The 23,954-nt window shown below is 41.3% G+C and overlaps 1 protein-coding gene across 2 annotated transcripts in view; it reads right to left on the reverse strand.

The window, feature by feature from the left end:
* Positions 1 to 23,954, reverse strand: part of LOC126109731 (protein Lilipod) — a 368,395-nt gene that overhangs the window by 96,091 nt on the left and 248,350 nt on the right. For both annotated transcript variants that reach the window (XM_049914783.1, XM_049914782.1), the window contains exon 3: positions 2,075 to 2,214. In XM_049914783.1, coding sequence (XP_049770740.1) covers positions 2,075 to 2,214 — 140 coding nt within the window. The remainder of the gene's footprint in view (positions 1 to 2,074; positions 2,215 to 23,954) is intronic.

Genomic DNA, 23,954 nt, shown 5'->3' on the forward strand with positions numbered 1-23,954 from the left:
ACACACTAATGTAGGTTTAGAAATTGCAAGAGCAGAGGGTATACTGGAGGGGGACAATTGCCAGCTGTGTAGTTCACAGAAACTTCTGCTGGAAGAGAGTATCAAAAATGCTGGCACAGCTAAGTAGCTGTTGAAGCCATTTGTGTTGTTGGGCGCAGGATGTTTGGCAACTGAATTACCAAGTTTGCAGTCTTCCCCCCGTTTGAGAGTGGCCATTCGTGTGAGTTGACACTGTTACTAGTCATGTGAGCACAGAATACCGCATAGTAATTGCAGTACAGCTGATATATAATATGGTTGCTTTCTCATGAGGCCCTGCCTTTCACAGTGTAGGCCACGCCTGTGATTGAACTGGGATAGGAGTTGGCGGGTCTCGCACCTGGGTCGACTGCGTGGGAATGACCCATTGGGCGCAGGACTGGAGTAGTGAGCGACAAGGGTATTCTGCAGATGGGGTGGGCGGCAGAACACACTTCTATGGTGATGTCGGTAGGATATTCTTCATCTCACAGAATGGCAAGAGGTAGTCTAAGCACAAGTGAAGGACGTGGTTGAGCTTTTCGAGGCCAGGGTGATAGTGGGTAATCAGAGGAGTGCTAGAAGGCATCTGGTTAACAGGTTTACTGGTGACAGTAGAGAGTGTGCCACAAGAGTTATTTTTACGGATCAGCTGGATAGCTGTCGATAAAAGATTATGACAGTATTTTAAATTGAATTAATAATTTTATGAAAATGAAATTTTTGTCACCCCTACAAGATGTTATATGGTCAATCTGCTACTGGAACTGGATGGCCATGCATTTCGAAATATACAAGGGACCTCCAATACAAAGTTTCCATATTTCGTAAAGAAACATTACATACAATTTATCATACTAACATAATTTTATTGACATTGTACAACACTTTCTATAGAGTCACCATGTTATTCCAAGCATTACTGGTAATGCGAGAAAGTTGTTATATCGGGGCGGTTCCTGAGCTCGTAACCGACTGTTCACTGTCAACGTGACTTCATCATTGACATTCAAATGCTTACCTCCTAGTCGACTTCTGCATTGCGGCAATGTGAAAATAACTCTAAGCGAGATCTAGCGAATATGGAAGATGGAGGAACACTTCCCACTGAATCCTCTGAGCTCTGACGCAGTCATTCAGGCTGCACGGGAACGAGCAGTGTCGAGAAGGAAGAGAACTTTGCGAGAAAAAAGTCCGGGACTCGGCAGTTCACAGATTAACACCTCCCGACATTCCGAAAAGATGGTACCCGTAACTTCCCCTGCCGAATACGTGGCCTCTGTCTTTTTTTGGAGCACTTTTGCAATGTTCCTTTCACACCGAGCTCTGACATTTTGTCTCAGGAGTCGAATGATAGGCCCAGGCCTTATCTCCATTTGAATACTCGTGCAGCTTTCCCCGCGAACACAGGTTAATTCCTGACAGCTATCAACGCAAGATAGTCGTTTTGCTGAAAAAAAAAAAAAAAAAAAAGAATTATGAATGCCACAGGGCAGCTCACAAATGGACTAACTTTGTAGTGGTAACTCCATCCTAACTGCCAGCATCTGGTAAGATTTTCCGGAATGAATCGTAAGCCGGTGTGAGCGTTGTCAACACGTACCGGTCCAACTTGCGAGCCCTCACACACCGTGGGCACAGTTTATTTTACAGAGAAATAAAGTACGAAAACCGTCTTCATAGATTCTGAACTCAAATGTAATTAGGTATCTCGAATAGATTTTAGGAGCTGTATAGTCCACAACACACTCACCCGTGCCACTTAGTTATGTCAGTGATATAGCTGTTCAGTAAAATGTGCACGAATTTACAATCTGTGTTTCATTCATTTTTACACTGTTAAGTAACCTAACTGCACCAACGGCTCACTTCGACAGCATCGGACAGATCAGTGGTCACCGTGGGGTGGCACGAAAAACTTAGATGTATTAAGGGCAGTGGGAAGCAAAAATGTTTGGGAACTAGCAGGGTGTAGCAAGCAGACTGGCGCGACGAAGGATGTTAGCTCTGTTAGTTGCAGACAAGTGAAACACAATGCGAGGTGGTAGGCACTCACCTTGGACGAGTGAGTGGTTGAGCCACTGTACGTAGTAGCTGCTGGGGTACAGCGCGAGGATCTCGTTGCTCAGGATGGAGATAGGCAGAAGCAGCGCCGCACCCAGCGAGACTGCCAGCGAGAACGTGCACAGCCACAGGCTGCAACAAGAGTAAAGTACCTCTAATGCTAGTCATACAGCAATGTGGGGAATGTGTTTGTGTATTTTTTCTAATGTACCAACCTTACATCTTGTATACAGGGTGTTACAAAAAGGTACGGCCAAACTTTCAGGAAACATTCCTCGCACACAAAGAAAGAAAATATGTTATGTGGACACGTGTGCGGAAACGCTTACTTTCCGTGTTACAGCTCATTTTATTACTTCTCTTCAAATCACATTAATCGTGGAATGGACACACACACAGCAACAGAACGTACCAGCGTGACTTCAAACACTTTGTTACAGGAAATGTTCAAAATGTCCTCCATTGGTGAGAATACGTGCATCCGCCCTCCGTCACAGGGAATCCCTGATGCGCTGATGCAGCCCTGGAGAATGGCGTATTGTATCACAGCCGCCCACAATACGAGCACGAAGAGTCACTACATTTTGGTAGCGGAGTTGCATAGACGAGAGCTTTCAAATGCCCCCATAAATGAAAGTCGAGAGGGTTGACGTCAGGAGAGCGTGGAGGCCACGGAATTGGTCCGCCTCTACCAATCCGTCGGTCACCGAATCTGTTGTTGAGAAGCGTACCAACACTTCGACTGAAATGTGCAGGAGCTCCATCGTGCACGAACCACATGTTGTGTCGTACTTGTAAAGGCACATGTTGTAGCAGCACAGGTAGAGTATCCCGTACGAAATCATGATAACGTGCTCCATTGAGCATAGGTGGAAGAACATACTGACGAAACTAAAATGAGCTCTAACATGGAAATTAAGCGTTTCCGGACACTTGTCCACGTAACATATTTTCTTTCTTTGTTTCCTGAAAGTTTGGCCGTACCTTTTTGTAACAACCTGTATATGTTCCAAACTCCTGCTGTATATCAGTGGTTGTTGTTGTTGTGGTCTTCAGTCCTGAGAATGGTTTGATGCAGCTCTCCATGCTACTCTATCCTGTGCAAGCTTCTTCATCTCCCAGTACCTACTGGACTGGACGGAGAGTCGCCTAATCTAAAAAACCCTCGTGTGCACCCCACACACAGTCAGCTACCTGAGCAGGAGCCTCTGACGTGTAGTGCACGCCTGACCTGTTAATGGGTAACCTACAATTCTCAACCCTACGGGGCAAGTCCAGGAAGTCGCGGCCTACCTCGTCACGGAACCTTCGAAGTCTCCGGTTCGGCCCTTCCACTCGACTCGTAACCGAAGGGCCACAATCAGCTCTGGGTACAATTCTGCAAACTGCGAGCTTCATCGAAACACCACGGCGAGGCTCGTCTTCTCAACCTTCTCTGTCAGTCGCTAGAATGACCCGAGAATGACATCGGAGCCCAGACGGTGGCATCGTTTGCTCCAAGGTGTGCCACAATCTGCAGCTGGCTGCACCCCATTCTTTTAATGGTTGCTGGAATAGCCTCTTCAACATGACCAATGACGCCTCCCAGGCATTCGCACCGAGTGCACCTGCTGTCTTTTCCCATCCCTCGCTGCCATTTTCCTAAGGGTGGCCATCATTTGCCATACGTTTAAACTGCTGACTATTAATAGACCACTACTCTTTTACATTTGCGACCTCCTGACAACATACAGAACAGCTTTCCCCAAAACATGTGTAGTGGGTCGACACCCTGACTCCTCCCTGGTCCCCGTCCTCTCTGTATAGCACGCCTCCGTCTACTGCTGACACACGACTCGCAGTTCAGTGGACGAGTAATGACAGGTCCTGCACTCCCTGCAAAGGGGGCAGGATCCGCAGGAGAGCACAGTACTCGGGGTACCTCTGGTACACGACTCTCGGGACCTCTTCCAGCACACCGATTCGCAGCAACTGTCAACTGCTTGACGTAGTCAGGGGGATCTCCAGGTGGCTGCCAAAGACAAACAACTCATCCCGCGTTCGAGAACAGCATTCACAGTGGGGCTGCATTTTCGCTGGTGCGATGTATTACGAGGCAGTGAACAAAGAACTTTAGTTTAAACCTGCTGATTATCTTTTAATCTGTTGAGCTATAAAGTTCCCAACTCCCATACAAGAATTGAAGCAGATACACAAAATATAGGGAGCGAAAGGCTATTTACAATTTGTACAGAAACCTGATGGGAGCTACAAGAGTCGAGGGGGACGAAAGGGAAGCAGTGGTTGGGAAGGGAGTGAGACAGGGTTGTAGCCTCTCCCCGATGTTATTCAATCTTTATATTGAGCAAACAGTGAAGGAAACAAAAGAAAAATTCGGAGTAGGTACTAAAATCCAGGGAGAAGAAATAAAAACTTTGAGGTTTGCCGATGACATTGTAATTCTGTCAGAGACATCAAAGGACTTGGAAGAGCAGTTGAACGGAATGGGCAGTGTCTTGAAAGGAGGATTTAAGCAAAACGAGGATTATGGAATGTAGTCGAATTAAGTCTGGTGATGCTGAGTGAATTAGATTAGGAAATGAGACACTTAAATTAGTAAAGGAGTTTTGCTATTTGGGGAGCAAAATAGCTGATGATGGTCGAAGTAGAGATGATATAAAATGTAGACTGGCAATGGCAAGGAAAGCGTTTCTGACGAAGAGAAATTTGTTAATATCGAGTATAGATTTAAGTGTCAGGAAGTCGTTTCTGAAAGTATTTATATGGAGTGTAGCCATGTATGGAAGTGAAACGTGGACGATAAACAGTTTGGACAAGAATAGAATAGAAGTTTTCGAAATGTATGGAAGTGAAACGAGGACGATAAACAGTTTGGACAAGAATAGAATAGAAGCTTTTGAAATGTGGTGCTACAGAAGAATGCTGAAGATTAGATGGATAGATCACATAACTAATGAGGAGGTATTGAACAGAATTGGGGAGAAGAGGAGTTTGTGGCATAACTTGACTAGAAGAAGGGATCTGTTGGTAGGACATGTTCTGAGGCATCAAGGGATCACCAATTTAGTATTGGAGGGCAGCGTGGAGGGTAAAAATCGTAGAGGGAGACCAAGAGATGAATACACTAAGCAGATACAGAAGGATGTAGGTTGCAGTAGGTACTGGGAGATGATGAAGCTTACACAGGATAGAGTAGCATGCAGAGCTGTATCAAACCAGTCTCGGGACTGAAGACCACAACAACAACAACAAATGATATTTTGGATAGGGTGGATAGCAATGTGCGGCTTTTTGCTAATGATGCCGTGGTGTACGGGAAGGTGTCGTCGTTGAGTGACTGTAGGAGGATACAAAATGACTTGGACAGGATTTGTGATTGGTGTAAAGAATGGCAGCTAACTCTAAATATAGATAAATGTAAATTAATGCAGATGAATAGGAAAAAGAACCCCGTAATGTTTGAATACTCCATTAGTAGTGTAGCGCTTGACACAGTCACGTCGATTAAATATTTGGGCGTAACATTGCAGAGCGATATGAAGTGGGACAAGCATGTAATGGCAGCTGTGGGGAAGGCGGATAGTCGTCTTCGGTTCATTGGTAGAATTTTGGGAAGATGTGGTTCATCTGTAAAGGAGACCGCTTATAAAACACTAATACGACCTATTCTTGAGTACTGCTCGAGCTTTTGGGATCCCTATCGGATTGAGGGAGGACATAGAAGCAATTCAGAGGCGGGCTGCTAGATTTGTTACTGGCAGGTTTGATTATCACTCGAGTGTTACGGAAATGCTTCAGGAACTCGGGTGGGAGTCTCTAGAGGAAAGGAGGCGTTCTTTTCGTGAATCGCTACTGAGGAAACCAGGATCTGAGGAGAGAACCATGATCTGAGGCTGACTGCCGTACAATTTTACTGCCGCCAACTTATATTCCGCGGAAAGACTACAAAGATAAGATAAGATAAGAGAGATTAGGGCTCGTACAGAGGCATATAGGCAGTCATTTTTCCCTCGTTCTGTTTGGGAGTGGAACAGGGAGAGAAGATTCTAGTTGTGGCACGAGGTACCCTCCGCCACGCACCGTATGGTGGATTGCGGAGTATGTATGTAGATGTAGATGTAACAGTGCGCCCCCAGAAAATCAGCGAACCAAGGCAGCCCATGCTAAGGTCTCGCAAAGTGCAGTTATCAAAAAAGTCCCCTTCGATGTCGAAGCAAAAGACATAATCGACCAACTGCGCAACCACCGCCCGCATCAAGAAGACTGAATCCATACAAACACTGATAGAAACACAGAACAAATTCACAATAATCCACCGTCAGTAATTACAAATTGAAACGTATGTCTTTTATTATGGAATGAATGTGAAATGAAACTTTTAATAACCTGTATGTTACACCCGAAAATTACAGATATTCCAATGGGTATGGGGTTGAAAGTAATACCTTCGGTATTCCTTCCTTCCTCATGGGAGGCAGTGCAATATTAGTAATTTTCGCCTCAGAAACATTAATATACACTCATTAGTAAACGAACAATTGTAAAGTAAAACAAATGAACCATCGCATAGCAGCGACAGGGTCTATTATTCTTTATCTTTGCCGTTCTTGCGCGGTGCCTGTAAATCTCTATGTACATGTATCGATTAATGGTATAAAAAAGAATTCTGTTGTTTCAAGACAAATGAGGCTTTTCGCGCCTCACCTGTTACTGCTTGTCTTCTATGAAAGGCGGACGCGGACTTGCTGCGTTCCGCAACTGTATTTTATATTTTATGTGAAAATATTGAGTGAATATGCTAATTGCTATTTTTTTCCAATCAGAAAACATGTAGTTTCTTGTAACTGATTACGAACAGACAGCATCAAGAGGACATTTAGACTGTTATGTATAAAGTATTTAACCACAAAGGTCATCTATTGTAATTTAATATGAAAAGGTACGTAGCATTAAAAAAAGTGTTAACGATAAGTGTGCTTATTTTAGTAAATTAACCTTGATGATTTCCATCTCCTTATTTACCTGAAGGATAATTATTTTGTGTTACTTCATCACCAGAAATTACGATCACGCTGATGAGCCGAACGCAGCATCAGGCAGAAGGAACATTATCGTTTTCCTATTATTTCTGAGCCAATTTTTTTTAATTGTGTAGAGTTGCATTCTTTTAAAGTCTATAAACCTTCTGGTCCCTTGGTGTTGATCCGGGTATGACTACATCGCGACTATAAAAATGCACAGAAATGATAATGTTCCGTCAGAACGATCTTCACTTTTTCGACATTTAAAAAAAAGTAACAATTCTTTTTATTTTCGTCCCCCAAGAGCAACGCTACAACGTCCATGCTAAATGGTGTATCATCTGAGTGACACACACTCCCCCATTCAGCGATAGTACTAAATGTGCTGCGCTTCTTCGAACATCCTCGATGTATTCCGTCAATGCTATCCAGTAAGCATCCCACACTGCGCAACAGTATTCTAAAAGAGGACGGGCCAGCGTAGTGTAGGCAGTCTCCTTACTAGATCTGTTACATTCCCTGAGTCTTGCGGGAAAAGAGTCTTTAGTTACCCTTCCACACAACATATCTGTGGGTTCCATCCAATTTAAGTTGGTCGTAATAGTAATTCCTAGGTATTTAGTTGAATGTACGGCCTTTAGATTTGACTGATGCATCGTGTAACCGAAGTTTAACGGCATCCTTTTAGCACTTACGTGGATGACCTCACAGACTTCGTTATTTAGGGTCAACTGCCAATTTTCGCACCACAAATGTCACTTTCCTAAATTGTCTTGCAATTTTTTTTGATCTTTTGATGACTTTACTAGTCGATAGACGACAGCGTCATCTGCAAACAACCTGAGACGGCTGCTCAGATTGTCTTCTAAATCGTGTATATAGGTAAGGAATAGCAGAGGGCCTATAACAGTATCTTGGGGAACGCCAGAAATCACTTCTGTTTTACTCGATGACTTTCCGTCAATTACTACGAACTGTGACCTCTCTGACAGGAAATCACGAATCCAGTCACATAACTGGGACGATATTCCATAAGCACGCAATTTGACTACGAGCCGCTTGTGAGGTACAGTGCCAAAAGCCTTTTGGAAATCTAGAAATACGGAATCAATTTTAAATCCTTGTCAATAACACTCACCACTTAGTGTTAGTACATAGCTAGTTGTGTTTTACGAGAATAATCTTTGCTAAATCCGTATTGGTTGCGTGTAAATAGACAGTTCTGTTCGAGATAATTCGTAACGATCGAACACAATACAGGGTGTTACAAAAAGGTACGGCCAAACTTTCAGCAAACATTCCTCACACACAAAGAAAGAAAATATGTTATGTGGACATGTGTCCGGAAACGCTTACTTTCCATGTTACAGCTCATTTTATTACTTTTCTTCAAATCACATAAATCATGGAATGGAAACACACAGCGACACAACGTACCAGCGTGACTTCAAACACTTTATAACAGGAAATGTTCAAAATGTTCTCCGTTAGCGACGATACATGCATCCACCCTCCGTCGCATGGGATCCCTGATGCGCTGATGCAGCCCTGCAGAATGGAGTACTGTATCACAGCCGTCCACAATACGAGCACGAAGAGTCTCTACATTTGGTACTGGGGTTGCGTAGACAAGAGCTTTCAAATGCCCCCATAAATGAAAGTCAAGAGGGTTGAGGTCAGGAGAGCGTGGAGGCCACGGAATTGGTTCGCCTCTACCAATCCATCGGTCACCGAATCTGCTGTTGAGAAGCGTACCAACACTTCGACTGAAATGTACAGGAGCTCCATCGTGCATGAACCACATGTTGTGTCGTACTTGTAAAGGCACATGTTGTAGCAGCACAGGTAGAGTATCCCGTATGAAATCATGATAACGTGCTCCATTGAGCGTAAGTGGAAGAACATACTGACGAAACTAAAATGAGCTCTAACATGGAAATTAAGCGTTTCCGGACACTTGTCCACATAACATATTTTCTTTCTTTGTGTGTGAGGAATGTTTCCTGAAAGTCTGGCCGTACCTTTTTGTAACACCCTGTATATGTTCCAAACTCCTGCTGTATATCAGTGGTTGTTGTTGTTGTGGTCTTCAGTCCTGAGAATGGTTTGATGCAGCTCTCCATGCTACTCTATCCTGTGCAAGCTTCATCATCTCCCAGTACCTACTGCAGCCTACATCGTTCTGAATCTGCTTAGTGTATTCATCTCTTGGTCTTCCTTTACGATTTTTACCCTCCACGCTGCCCTCCAGTACTAAATTGGTGATCCCTTGATGCCTCAGAACATGTCCTACCAACTGATCCCTTCTTCTATCAAGTTGTGCCACAAACTGCTGGTTAGACACTGGACTCGCATTCGGGAGGACGACGGTTCAATCCCGCGTCCGGCCATCCTGATTTAGGTTTTCCGTGATTTCCCTAAATCACTCCAGGCAAATGCCGGGATGGTTCCTCTGAAAGGGCACGGCCGACTTCCTTCCCAATCCTTCCCTAATTCGATGAGACCGATGACCACGTTGTCTGGTCTCCTTCCCCAAAACCAACCAACCAACCAACCAACCACAAACTGCTCTTCTCCCCAATTCTATTCAATACCTCCTCATTAGTTATGTGATCTACCCATCTAATCTTCAGCATTCTCCTGTAGCACCACATTTCGAAAGCTTCTATTCTCTTTTTGTCTAAACTATTTATCGCCCACGTTTCACTTCCATGCATGGCTACACTCCATACAAATACTTTCAGAAAAGACTTCCTAACACTTAAATCAATACTCGATCTCAACAAATTTCTCTTCTTCAGAAACGCTTTCCTTGCCATTGCCAGTCTACATTTTATATCCTCTCTACTTCAACCATCATCAGTTATTTTGCTCCCCAAATAGCAAAACTCCCTTACTACTTTAAGTGTCTCATTTCCTAATCTAATTCCCTCAGCATCACCCGACTTAATTCGGCTACGTTCCATTATCCCGTTTTGCTTTTGTTGGTGTTCATCTTATACCCTCCGTTCATGACACTGTCCATTCCGTTCAGCTGCTCTTCCTAGTCCTTTGCTGTCTCTGACAGAATTACAATGTCATCGGCGAACCTCAAAGTTTTTATTTCTTCTCCATGGATTTTAATACCTACTCCGAATTTTTCTTTTGTTTCCTTTACCGCTTGCTCAATATACAGATTGAATAACATTGGGGAGAGGCTACAACCCTGTCTCACTCCCTTCCCAACCACTGTGTAATGGTACTTTGACTTCCGCAAAGTTATAATTTACGATCGCGCACGCCGAAGAGCGCTGCGCCAGCGACCGATTTTATAAATAATTTTGTTCTTTTTTTTTTGCGTAGTTGTTTGTTTTTAAGAACTAATGGAGGACTCTCTCTCTCTTGTCTTGAGACGAAAGACGTGTATTTTCCCGCTGTGTTGAATGTGCTTTTGGGCTAAAATTAAAATTACATGTCAAAGTGATGTTGTTTCAATAGTTAATGAGAAGAAGAAGATAAATAAAAAGGTAACACCACAATTGGCGACCGTGACAGGACGTGCAATCTTCGGATTTGATACAAGTGCAATCTTCGGATTTGATACAAGTGCAATTTTCGGATTTGATACAAGTGCAGTTACTATAAATTTTGGACATTTTATCTAATTTTAACCACTTAATAGCATCAGAAAATGAATTTGGACTAAGTCTCATTCATTTAAATTGTAATGTTACGTGCATGAAATTTACAACAATATTGTTTTCCTGTTATTAATTTGTGTTAATTTTCATTTTCATGTTGAGGAAATTAATTTGGTAAAAAAAAAATGGAAAAGAATAACGTTCCATAAAATAATTTGCACGGACGCGAAAGAAAAATTTTGGATTGAAAACTGTATATTTGACGCTACATTTGCAACATAAGACTGACAAAGAAAAAATGGTGAGTACAGCAATTTGCATTTTTTCCAGTTTCAAGCAGCCATCTGTACTTCCTTTATTCCGATCCATTTATTTCGAAATTATTTTTTTCAAATTGTAGTTAAAATTGATTTACTACTATTATTGCAAATGATAAGTGAAGAGCATATTCGCAGTCATTTATTTGTGCGAGGGAAATTTCAGTGCCAATTTAATAAGTCAATTTCTAATTAGAAATCATATAGAAATATCCATTTCCATAAGAGAAATTTCAGATTTCAACATATATTTTAAAAAAAAAATTTTTTTTTACCATTGGAAAATTTTATTTGCAATTAATTATGAAAATCGCAAGATGGACGCTAGACGCGTAGAAATTGTTTCCGCGGACGAGCTTAGCGAAAGTGACACATTGCAAAACATGTCCGACAGTGAAATGAATATTGAACTTAATAGGGAGGATGTTCAAGACATAATTTTACCAGATCGATTAAGACAACAACCCCTATATTTAAACAGATATACAGGCGAATGAATGGAGAGTGAGTACTACGCGACAAAACGTGACATTGACAACGTCAACTTCAGAACCAGACATCAATCAGACACGAAAAAATGACGAAACTAAGACACAGGACTCTGACATGCTCAACCAGATTCTGAAGTTACTTGGTGACCAAAACAGAAAATTTGACACTTTAGACAAAAGATTTGACGCTTTAGACGAGAAAAATGACAATTTAAAACGTGACATTGGGAAATTTGACACTAAATTCGATGAACTGACACGGGACATAAAACAAAATTTTGAAAAACAATCGAGACAAATTGCCGACTTGACAGAAACCACCAGTAGTCTTGGAAGGAAATTTACTGACTTATCAGACAAGGTTACGAGACAAGAAAAGGTATTTGTGGAATTCAGTGACGAGACAAAAACTGACTTACAACGATGTAATGAGAAATTGTTAACAGTAGTTTTTGAACAACAGAAAACCAGTACCCAAGTTGACGAATTACGACAGTCACACAATTCCGTAAAAACAAACCAAGAACACTTAGACCTGACGATTACAGACCTTTCAGACCGATTAAATGATGTAACATTGGAGCAGAAATCCTTACAGGAAAAGTTAGAAAAGCTTGAAGACAGAGCAGATGTAGCATCTTTAAAGAATGACACAACTCTAGCAGAAAAACTTGTACATGAATGCAAATTATGTGATGATTATTTAAATGAGAAGTTTGAGACAATGACACAGATCATTTTAGATAAGACAAAGGAACAACAACTTGAATTACTTGAAGTTTTGCAGCAATTTGCTGAGGTATTTGTGGAGCAACCTGGAATTATTAGAGGCTATACTTATGAGATGGATGTTAAACCACACAAAACATACTGTAGAACATATTATAATATTCCTTGGTCAAAGAAACCCGCAGTTTTGAAAGAAATTGAAAAAATGCAAGCTTGGGGTATCATTGAAAGGTCACATTCACCATATTGCAGTCCAATCCTAGCAGTTAATAAAGAGGATGGTAGTGTAAGATTAGTGCTGGATGCACGAGAAATTAACAAAGTTATAATCCCAATCAACACACGACCTATTAATTTGGAAGAACAACTTTTAAAATTTCATAATGTACAGTATTTAACCAATATCGACCTCCGCTCATCATTTTGGCAGGTGAACCTCCATAAAAACAGTCGTAAATACACTGCATTTCTATGTGAGGGACGTAGTTATCAATTTTGTGTTCTACCCTTTGGTCTACGAGTGAGTGCTGGAGTATTTATTGAAGCCTTAGATGCTGTTCTTGGACCACAATTGTTATCGCAAATCACAGTTTATGTTGACGACATTGTCATTGCCACCACTACTTGGGAAGAACATGTAAATCTTTTGAAGCAACTTCTGACTAAATTTTCTGACGCAGGTGTCACTATCAATTTATCAAAGACGAAATTAGGGAGGAAAGAAATCAAATTCCTTGGTCACATCATATCAACTGAAGGCATTTATCCAGACTCAAGAAAAATTGATGCAATAAAGAATTTTCCATCCCCACAGAATCGTAAACAACTCAAAGCCTTTCTTGGTCTATCTTCATTCTTCAGGAAATTTGTACCCTACCACCTTCTTAACAGTCCACATCTTCTATCTTTACTCAAAAGAAATAATATTTGGAAATGGACAGAGTTCTGTCAGACAGATTTTGAAGCGATTAAGGATGCTTTAGTTAATGCACCGTTGTTATGTCATCCTGACATGATGTCAGACTTTTGCCTAGTAACAGATGCAAGTTCCTATGGACTCGGAGCATTTTTATTCCAAATTCATGTAGAAGATGAACAAACAGTCATCAAACCTATAAGTTTTGCTAGCCGCACACTCACTGAATGCGAAAAGTCATATTCAGTGACCGAGCGCGAAACACTTGCCATAGTATGGGCGTTTCGCAAGTTTCGCTACTTTCTATGGGGAAAACGTACTAAGCTTTATACTGATCATCAAGCTCTTTCTTTCCTGCTATCATGCAAGTTATTACATCCACGTCTTGCACGCTGGTGTGCATCACTACAAGAATATGATTTTGATATTATATATATAAAAGGAGAATCCAACATTATAGCCGATGCTCTATCTCGTTTGCCACAAGGCCTACAAGAATTTTCAGATGTGACAGAACAAACATCAGATTTCAAAATTTTACTCATGTATGATGGTACATTTGCACCTTACTACAAAAACATGTGCAGGAAGTTAGCCATATTGCAGGACAATGATCCCAGGTGGATCCAGATAAAGAATAAATTACGTGCAGGAACAGACCCACATCTTGAAAAATATTACACGTTACACAAAGAAGTATTATTTCACCGACGAAACCCTGAATCACAGCATTGGTGTGTTTGCTTACCTGAAGCTCATATTGATGATTTTATTTTATTTACACACAGAACTTGGGGACACTATGGTGTAACTAAATGTACAGATAAGATTATACAATATTGCTATTTTCCAAATTTAAGGCGAAGAGTATTGAGTAATATTAGGAAATGCATCATATGTCAGAAAGCCAAATATTCTAATCGCACAAGCATGAATGAATTGCACCCAATCATACCTAAGAGGCCATTACAGCTAATTTCTTTAGATATTGCAGGACCCTATCCACAAGCACGTGGAGGAATGAAATACATCCTTGCTGTGTTAGATGTTTTCACAAAGTATTTAAAATTATATGCTTTACGTTCAGTTTCTACCACTGCTATTACCAGACGTCTATTAACAGATTATTTTGTAAGAATAGGAAAACCTGAAGTTATGATCACAGATAATGCAGCATATTTTACCAGTTTAAAATGGAAGACATTTATTGAAGAACAGAATGTTAAACATATTTTAATTTCAAGATTTCACGCAGCAGGAAACCCAGTAGAAAGAACATTTCGAGAATTTGGACAGTTTATGAGAACACACACACCAGAGAAGCACACAAAATGGGTAGAATACCTAGCACCATTTGAACAAATAGTGAACAATTTAACTCACATTTCTACTGGGTACACGCCAACTGAATTAATTATGGATAAAACAGAAAGAAATGAATGGACAGACCCTCTACCTAAATTTACAGCAACAACAAATCATGTTAGTTTAGAAGAGAAGGTAAGACAAGCTTACACGACATTATGTGACAAAGCTAAGGAAAGAAAGCAGAAATATGACAGAGGTGTCAGGAAAGCACAAACATTTCAAGTTGATGAGTTAGTTTTACTAAGAACACATCCTAAACCCACAAAACTGAAACATTTAAACAGGAAATGGCAGATCTTATACTCTGGACCATACCGAATTGCAAATATTCCACACCCTGGCTGTTATTCATTAGAATATCCATTAACACATAAACCTAGAGGTCTACACCCACACAGACATTTGAAAAAATACATACAGTAAAATGTTAGCTACTGAGGAGAAGATAATGAATATGATATACAGTTATGATGAGCCTACATTTAAGTTATACAGATACTTACAATCTAACGAATGCAGGTAAGTCTAGAAAGCAATGTGAACCATCCAATAGCTAATAAGATATTTGGTTATAAGAGGAGTTGCTATTGAGGCATATACACATTAGACGAGGCATATACACATTAGAGGAGGCAGAGAACTGAACAGAATTATTTTCTTTAGGAGGCATGTGATAATAGTAATGTTGATATGAGTGATGTGAGTGACTGAATGAGATGAGTGAATGTAATTTTAGTCTAATAAGAGGATGAATAGTAATATGGAGAGAGGTAAATGGAATATAAGATGAAAAAAGGGTATTATTATTATTGTTGTTGTTGTTGAAGTAGAAAGTAAGTGATGATGAATAAGAGGAAAATATATATATATAATGCTGAGGGAATAAGTATATGTTATTTTGTGAAGAATGAATAATGGGTAGGTGAGAATGTTATGAGTAAGTGAGAATATGTTGAGAGGAGAGAAACTAGATTTGAACAGTATATCACATGTACTCATGGAATACAGAATGAAAGTAGTGGAAAGATTATTATTTATTGAAAGATTGGTATGCCTGAGATAATAACTTATGTGGTGTCTTATATATTCTTATAACTAAAGGTGAAAGTATAGATTTATGTGGAAAGAATTATTTACAGCAGCCACTGTTGGAAATGTACCAGAAGATTTAAATCTATAACACTTTAACACTAATCTAATGGGAACTTGTAATGAAATTTTTGGAGTTATGTAGGCTTGACACTTCAGATTGGAAGAACTATTTAAGAGAACATATTTAGCAGTCATCTAATGACATAATTAAAGCTCATCTACTGAACTGAACTGATGCACCATTAAATAGAAAGGAGAATAAGGAGAAAACAAAACGTCAGTCCTCTGTTGCGGCTCATACTCTCATCCCTTCCTTAGAAAAATTTATACATGTCTATGAAATATTTGACATTATATAATTCGTGATTATCTGACAGTATGGAGAGACATACACAAATATTTATTTATGAATAGAATTTTACAGGTACCACAAGGTAAATACAGAATGGATATACAGCATGGAACGCAGCAGCAATTATCTAAGAAGATTTATTTATTTATTAAGTAAAACATTTATTTATATTGCTTGACACTCATGAAAGGAAGGAGATGAACTACACAAACTTTATAGGAACATGATTGACTTGAACTAGATATATATATATATTCACTTACCACACTGATGTACATACTTGTAGGATCCTAAGATATTTAGAGGGGGTACCACTCTTAGAAACGGTAATAGAGGGGTACCACTCTTAGAAACAGCAATAGTGGGGACACCACACTTAGAAACGGTATTAGGTATAGGAACTTTTACGTTATATTAAGTTAACATGTATTTATCATATTTTATTTTGTGTAGTCCATTGTAGGGGATCACTTTACTAGTATTTATGAAGTAGTCAGCAACCATCCCATGAACCTATCCTCCTACAGAGGGCTGTCTTGAAGCTTGAAATATGTGTAAATTTTATTCCATGAGGCAAGATGAATTTTAAGTTGAATATTCTAGCGAGTTGCCACAATTATCTTCAAATGTTGCAAGTGTAACGGAAAAAGAATGAGCTAACAAATAAAATGTATATTTCAATCTGAATGTAATGTAATTCACATGTCAGCACAATGATATTGAATGTAAAAAAAAAAAAAAAAAAATTTGCTATATTTTTCATTTAATTCTGTATATGTACTATATGACAACAATGTATCTCATGTAATAATTAATTGTAAATATTTGTATATTCATGTACTTATTGTATCGAGAGATGTATTTTAAGGAGATGTTAATGAACTGCAAAGGACTTTTGCATGTAGCACATGATTCATATAAATGGAACTGAAAATGCAAAGAAGAAACCAACGTGATGGAACACTGGTCAAGAAATATTTACGTAGTGTCAATATGCTTTGAAGTGTATGGTGTTGTGGAAGCCGGCAGGTCTTCAGGTTGGTGTAAAAGACAAGCTCATCACCTGTCGTAGGCAGTGAGGTGTTTCCTGTGCCCTCATTGACCATTTATACCCCGGTAGACGCCACCAAAATTCGACTGCTGGAGATCACAATTTCGTGTTGACACATTGAACAAACTTTGGATTTTCTTCAAGTCACACGTAAGAGATCCAGGCAGTACACACACACTCAGAATCCGATACTACGTTTAAAGACATTGGAGCAATATAATAGAAACATTTATTGTTAGAATGAATTCCATTGTAAACATGAATCATGTGGACTGAATTCAAAAGCTGTGCTAAGCAACGATACTACGCTGCAATTCAAAGACATTAATGTTACGACTCCTAAAGAAGATACACACCAAAAAGACTGTATACAAAGACTGATATGCAAAGCGCATTGTGCTCAGAAATATTTTTTTTGTAATATGTAAATTTCTTATTTTCTCATATATGTATGTATCTATGTAAATTTTCTATACTGCCACGCTCGCTTGCGGAGCGTGTCAGTAGAGGAGGCATTGTAATGGTACTTTGACTTCCGCAAAGTTATAATTTACGATCGCGCACGCCGAAGAGCGCTGCGCCAGCGACCGATTTTATAAATAATTTTGTTCTTTTTTTTTTGCGTAGTTGTTTGTTTTTAAGAACTAATGGAGGACTCTCTCTCTCTTGTCTTGAGACGAAAGACGTGTATTTTCCCGCTGTGTTGAATGTGCTTTTGGGCTAAAATTAAAATTACATGTCAAAGTGATGTTGTTTCAATAGTTAATGAGAAGAAGAAGATAAATAAAAAGGTAACACCACAACTGCTTCCCTTTCATGTCTCTCGACTCTTATAAATGCCATCTGGTTTCTGTACAAATTGTAAATACCCTTTCGCTCCCTGTATTTTACCCCTGCCACCTTCAGAATTTGAAAGAGAGTATTCCAGTCAACATTGTCAAAAGCTTTCTCTAAGTCTACAAATGCTAGAAACGTAGGTTTGCCCTCCCTTAATCTTTCTTCTAAGATAAGTCGTAGGGTCAGTATTGCCTCACGTGTTCCAACATTTCTACGGAATCCAAACTGATCTTCCCCGAGGTCGGCTTCTACCAGTTTTTCCATTCATCTGTACAGAATTCGCGTTAGTATTTTGCAACCGTAACTTATTAAAACAATAGTTCGGTAATTTTCACATCTGCCAACACCTGCTTTCTTTGGGATTGGAATTATTATATTCTTCTTGAAGTCTGAGGGTATTTCGCCTGTCTCATACATCTTGCTCACCAGATGGTAGAGTTTTATCAGGACTGGCTCTCCCAAGGCCGTCAGTAGTTCTAATGGAATGTTGTCTACTCCCGGGGCGTTGTTTCGACTTCGGTCTTTCAGTGCTCTGTCAAACTCTTCACGCAGTATCATATCTCCCATTTCATCTCCATCTTCCTCCTCTTCCATTTCCATAATATTGTCCTCAAGAACATCGCCCCTGTATAGACCCTCTACATACTCCTTCCACCTTTCTGCTTTCCCTTCTTTGCTTAGAACTGGGTTTCCATCTGAGCTCTTGATATTCATGCAAGTGTTTCTCCTTTCTCCAAAGGTCTCTTTAATTTTTCTGTAGGCAGTATCTATCTTACCCCTCGTGAGATAAGCCTCTACATCCTTACATTTGTCCTCTAGCCATTCCTGCTTAGCCATTTTGCACTTCCATTTTTGAGACGTTTGTTTTCATTTTTGCCTGCTTCACTTACTGCATTTTTGAATTTTCTCCTTTCATCAATTAAATTCAGTATCTCTTCTGTTACCCAAGGATTTCTACTAGACCTTGTCTTTTTACCTACTTGATCCTCTGCTGCCTTCACTATTTCTTTCCTCAAAGGTACCCATTCTTCTTCTACTATATTTCTTTCCCCCATGCGTTACAATTGTTCCCTTATGCTCTCCCTGAAACTCTGTACAACCTCTGATTGTCAGTTTATCCAGGTCCCATCTAGCCCTAGAAATGTCTTACAGTTTAAAATCTGGTTCCTAAATCTCTGTTTTACCATCTATCTGATACCTTCTAGTATCTTCTGGGTTCTTCCACGTATACAACCTTCTTTCATGATTCTTGAACCATGTGTTGGCTATGATTAAGTTATGCTCTGTGCAAAATTCTACCAGGCGGCTTCCTCTTTCATTTCTTAGCCCCAAGCCATATTCACCTACTACGTTTCCTTCTCTCCCTTTTCCTACTCTCGAATTCCAGTCACCCATGACTATTAAATTTTCGTCTCCCTTCACTACCTGAATAATTTCTTTTATCTCATCATACATTTCATCAATTGCTTCATCATCTGCAAAGCTACTTGGCATATAAACGTTTACTACTGTAATAGGGGTAGGCTTCGTGTCTATCTTGGCCACAATAATCCTGTTTGTAGTAGCTTACCCGCACTGCTATTTTTTAATCATTATAAAAACTACTCCTGCATTGCCCCTGTTTGGTTTTGTATTTATAACCCTGTATTCACCCGACCAAAAGTGTTGTTCCTCCTGCCACCGAACTTCACTAATTCCTACTATAACTTTAAGCTAACCATTTCCCTTTTTAAATTTTCTAACCTACTTGCCCGATTAAGGGATCTGACATTCCACGCTCCGATCCGTAGAACGCCAGTTTTCTTTCTCCTGATAACGACGTCCTCTCGAGTAGTCCCCGCCCGGAGATCCGAATGGGGGACTAAGGGACACAAAACCATTGACTCTTCACATGCCAGAAGTATAAGTTTTGGGGCCTACCAAGCACGCTTTTGAGAAATGTATAGCGTAATGCTTCTAGTTCCGTCAGTTGAATTTTATCGCTATACGAGGGTTATCCGGAAACTAAGGTTAGGTGGCAGTAGCTTTAGCACACAATGTCAGCGGGGGAAGCTGGAAGCCAGCGGAAGGCACGAGCATTCTCAGCGAGGAGCAGCTGTGGCGACTGTGACAAGTGGGCCTTCTCATTCTGGCTCCCGCCAAGTGCGCGCTGTAAATTCTCAGGGCGTGAATGCCGCTCCGATTCATCGCGAAATTGTTTCAGTTTATGCAGAGGTCGTAATGTGAAGGCAGCATGTGACGAAAGGCGTACGGAATTTCAATTTCGGAAGGACGAAAATTCACGATGAAGAGAGAAGCTCAAGCGTGCCCATACTCTCTCGTGGTTCCCTTTTTAGGTACTCCACGTCGACGTCTGCTCGTAGATACATATCGTCGGTAGGTTTTCCGGATTTACTTCCCGACGTGGCAGCGACGACTCTCCGATGAGGTGCGGGCCTCGTGTTTTGCTATTACTGCGAGTCTTGTAAATATCGCTTTTATTTAGTAATTTCCCCGGCTAAAACTCTCCCCTATTATGATTAAGACAGCCTGCGTCACCTTTCGGAGGGAGTGGGGACGTCAGAGAGTCACAAAAGTTCATATTAAGCTTTCCGTAAAACACGTAAACGTTCACTTCGGTTAGCGTCTTACACTTTCCGCTAGATGGTGCTGATTTACTGCTGAATAGCTTTGGTTCCGTAAAACCTTCACTGATTAGTACTAGGTAAATGAAATAAGTACAACACTCTTGTATTTCACTTTCACTCTATATTTAAGGATTAAGATGGTGATGGATGATGGTCTATTTAAAAGGTTCCTAGCCTGGAGGAATCTTAATAGTCCGCAAATGCCGATATGCACGCGCTCTACGTCCAGATTCGCAACTAACGGCACACGACACTTTCAAAAGTCCACACGTTAATATCTGAATACCGGTACCTCTGAATTCACTCGTATCAGCAGATAATTTTAGTTTCTGTCGTCTATATGCCCGTAAAGTTCCAATCTAGCACTAAAGCCCTTAATACTCGTTTGCTACCGACAGTCAGAGATCACTCACTCACTGTATAACTCCGGCGTCATCTGCCAGGGTAAGCAGCGTAGCTGCTGTTCCTGCATGGACCTCTCTTTTGTATTTGGTGCCCTAACTACTCGGATTGTCCTCAGGATTGTCTCGACGGCATAATACGTCTAAGAAATCCGGATTGTCAGAGATCGTACACTGCATCACTTTTAATGTCCGTAATATTCTAACAGTTTACCGTGAATCTTAACACGACAAAGTCCAATCTAATTATTGTCCCGCTGACTGACACGGGCTCCCCGCCCTTTAACGAAACAATCGAGGAAAAAAGGCGGCAATAATGACGATCAGGCGTTTGTATAGGTTTTTCGTCGCAAGAGTTCAACGTCACTGCCTTCTCCATGACGAACCTTCCGTGACTTTGCTGTACTTGGACGTTGAAATACTTGCTGATATACTATAATTTTGATCTGCAATTACCGAATTCTGATTCTGCACTATTGTCTCCTCTAAAAATTTTGAATTATTCTTTCTATAGCTTTTATCACTGTAAACTGAACCGAGGTGTTACAAAGCGGAAGGCCGTCTGTTTTGACCGACGGCGTGGTGCAGAAAACTGAAGACCATCCCCTCTCTGATCGCCGTTGGACACTGACGACCTGGATCCAGTTTGTCCAGACATTCCGCGAAGTGTTGCTCACGAAATGATAACTGATCGACCAAATTATCTGAAGCTGTGTGCGCGCGCTGGGTGCCACGACGCTTACCGAAACACAGGAAACGAGCAGAGGTAGTGCCGCTCGCGAATCTCTCGACCGTTTCAAAGACTGAAGACGAGGCTTTTCTCAACTCTGAAGTGACAAGATGTGAAATTGGGATTTTCGCCGTACCTCAGAGAGCAAACGACAATTAATGCAGTGCCGCCATACTCGTGCTCCTTCGGGCAAAAAATTCAAAACTCAGCGAACAGCGAGGAAAATTTTCAGAGCCGTACAAAAAAACGTCGCCGGATGGTGACAACGGGAGTCCTTCACGACAAGGCGCGTCCGCACAACGCTGATGGAACGAGAGTTGTCGACTCTGTTTGGTTGGGATGTTATAAAACACCCCTCTCACAGCCCCGATCGTGGACCTAGTGACTATCATCTGTTCACTGAATTGAAGGAACACCTTCGTAGAAAACACTATCCCGACGACGACGAGGTGAAAACCGAAGAACTGGCTGAAAAAGGAGGCGACAGAAGTCTATGACACACGAATCAAAAATTCCAGCGATGAGAAAATGTATTGTGGAAAAATAATGCAAGACCTATACTACAATGCGTGATTTTATTAAAATAAATTCATTTTTCGTGCTCGAAAAAATTCTCGCAACCTTACTTTCCGGATTAGCCTGTCTCGCTAGTCAGACAAACTTGTGGCCATTCGCGCCACCTTTTTCTACTCAACTGTTTTCTTCATAACTTCACTATTAGACGAAGTTACAGTCTCAGCGCAAACATGCCTTTAATTAACTTTCTTCTCTCGATCCTTTCGTTCCTTTCTTGCCGTAACTTCACGGGATTGGCACGTTAATAGTCGAGTGTGCCACTGACAGTGTTGGAGAGTGGCCAGACCATTCCCCACGGAGGACTGGATTTGTGTACCCCATCTGTTTGCGTGTAGTGTTATCGCATGGCACAGTATAAGAACGTTTTGTAGAAGTTTGAGAATCGTCTAACTCGAGGGAGACGTGGGACCGAGGTCGGTATTCACGTAGTGGGGGATGTGGAAAACTACCTAAAACCCACGTAAGTCTGGTCGGCACACCGACGCTCGTAGTTTGTCCATGCTGCTCCGTAATATACTGACGAGACTGAAGTCGTGCGCTAACGATATGCACACACACTACTGGCCATTAAAATTGCTACACCAAGAAGAAATGCAGATGATAAACGGGTATTCATTAGACACATATATTGTACTAGAACTGACACGTGATTACATGGTCACGCAATTTGTGTGCATAGATCCAGAACAACCACCTCTGGCCGTAATAACGGCCTAGATACGCCTGGCCGTTGAGTCAAACACAGCTGGGATGGCGTGTACAGGTACAGCTGCCCACGCAGCTTCAACACGATACCACAGTTCATGAAGAGTACTGACTGGCGTATTGTGACGAGCCAGTTGCTCTGCCACCATTGACCAGACGTTTTCAATTGGTGAGAGATCTGGAGAATAACACGGATGCGACCATCACGATGCCGTAAACAGAACCTGGATTCATCCGAAAAAATTACGTTTGGCCATTCCTGCACCCAGGTTCGTCGTCGAGTACACCATCGCAGGCGCTCCTGTCTGTGATGCAATGTCAAGGGTAACCGCAGCCACGGTCTCCGAGCTGATAGTCCGTGCTGCTGCAAACGTCGAACTGTTTGTGCTGATGGTTGTCGTCTTGCAAACGTCCCCATCTGTTGACTCAGTGATCGAGACGTGGCTGCACGTTCCGTTACAGCCATGCGGGTAAGATGCCTGTCATCTCGACTGATAGTGACACGAGGCCGTTGGGATCCAGCACGGCGTTCCGTATTATCCTCCTGAACCCACCGATTCGATATTCTGCTAAGAGTCATCGGATCTCGACCGACACGACCAGCAATGTCGCGATACGATAAACCGCAATCGCGATAGGCTACAATCCGACCTTTATCAAAGTCGGAAACGTGACGGTACGCATCTCTCCTCCTTACACGAGGCACCACAGCAACGTTTCACCAGGCAACGCCGGTCAACTGCTGCTTGTGTACGAGAAATCGGTTGGAAACTTTCCTCATGTCAGCACGTTGTAGGTGTCGCCACCGGCGCCAACCGTGCTCTGAAAAGCTAATCATTTGCATATCACAGCATCTTCTTCGTGTCGGTTAAATTTCGCGTCTGTAGCACCTGATCTTCGTGGTGTAGCCATTTTAACGGCCAGCAGTGTATACGGACGGTGGTAGTATCGCGTACACAAGGCATTGGCGGAGCTGACATTTGCACTCGGGCGATCGGTGTGGAAAGCCTACCGACACGGTTATGCCCGCAAGACTGGT

Source organism: Schistocerca cancellata, chromosome 12, assembly GCF_023864275.1.
Source record: "Schistocerca cancellata isolate TAMUIC-IGC-003103 chromosome 12, iqSchCanc2.1, whole genome shotgun sequence".
Lineage (NCBI taxonomy): Eukaryota > Metazoa > Arthropoda > Insecta > Orthoptera > Acrididae > Schistocerca > Schistocerca cancellata.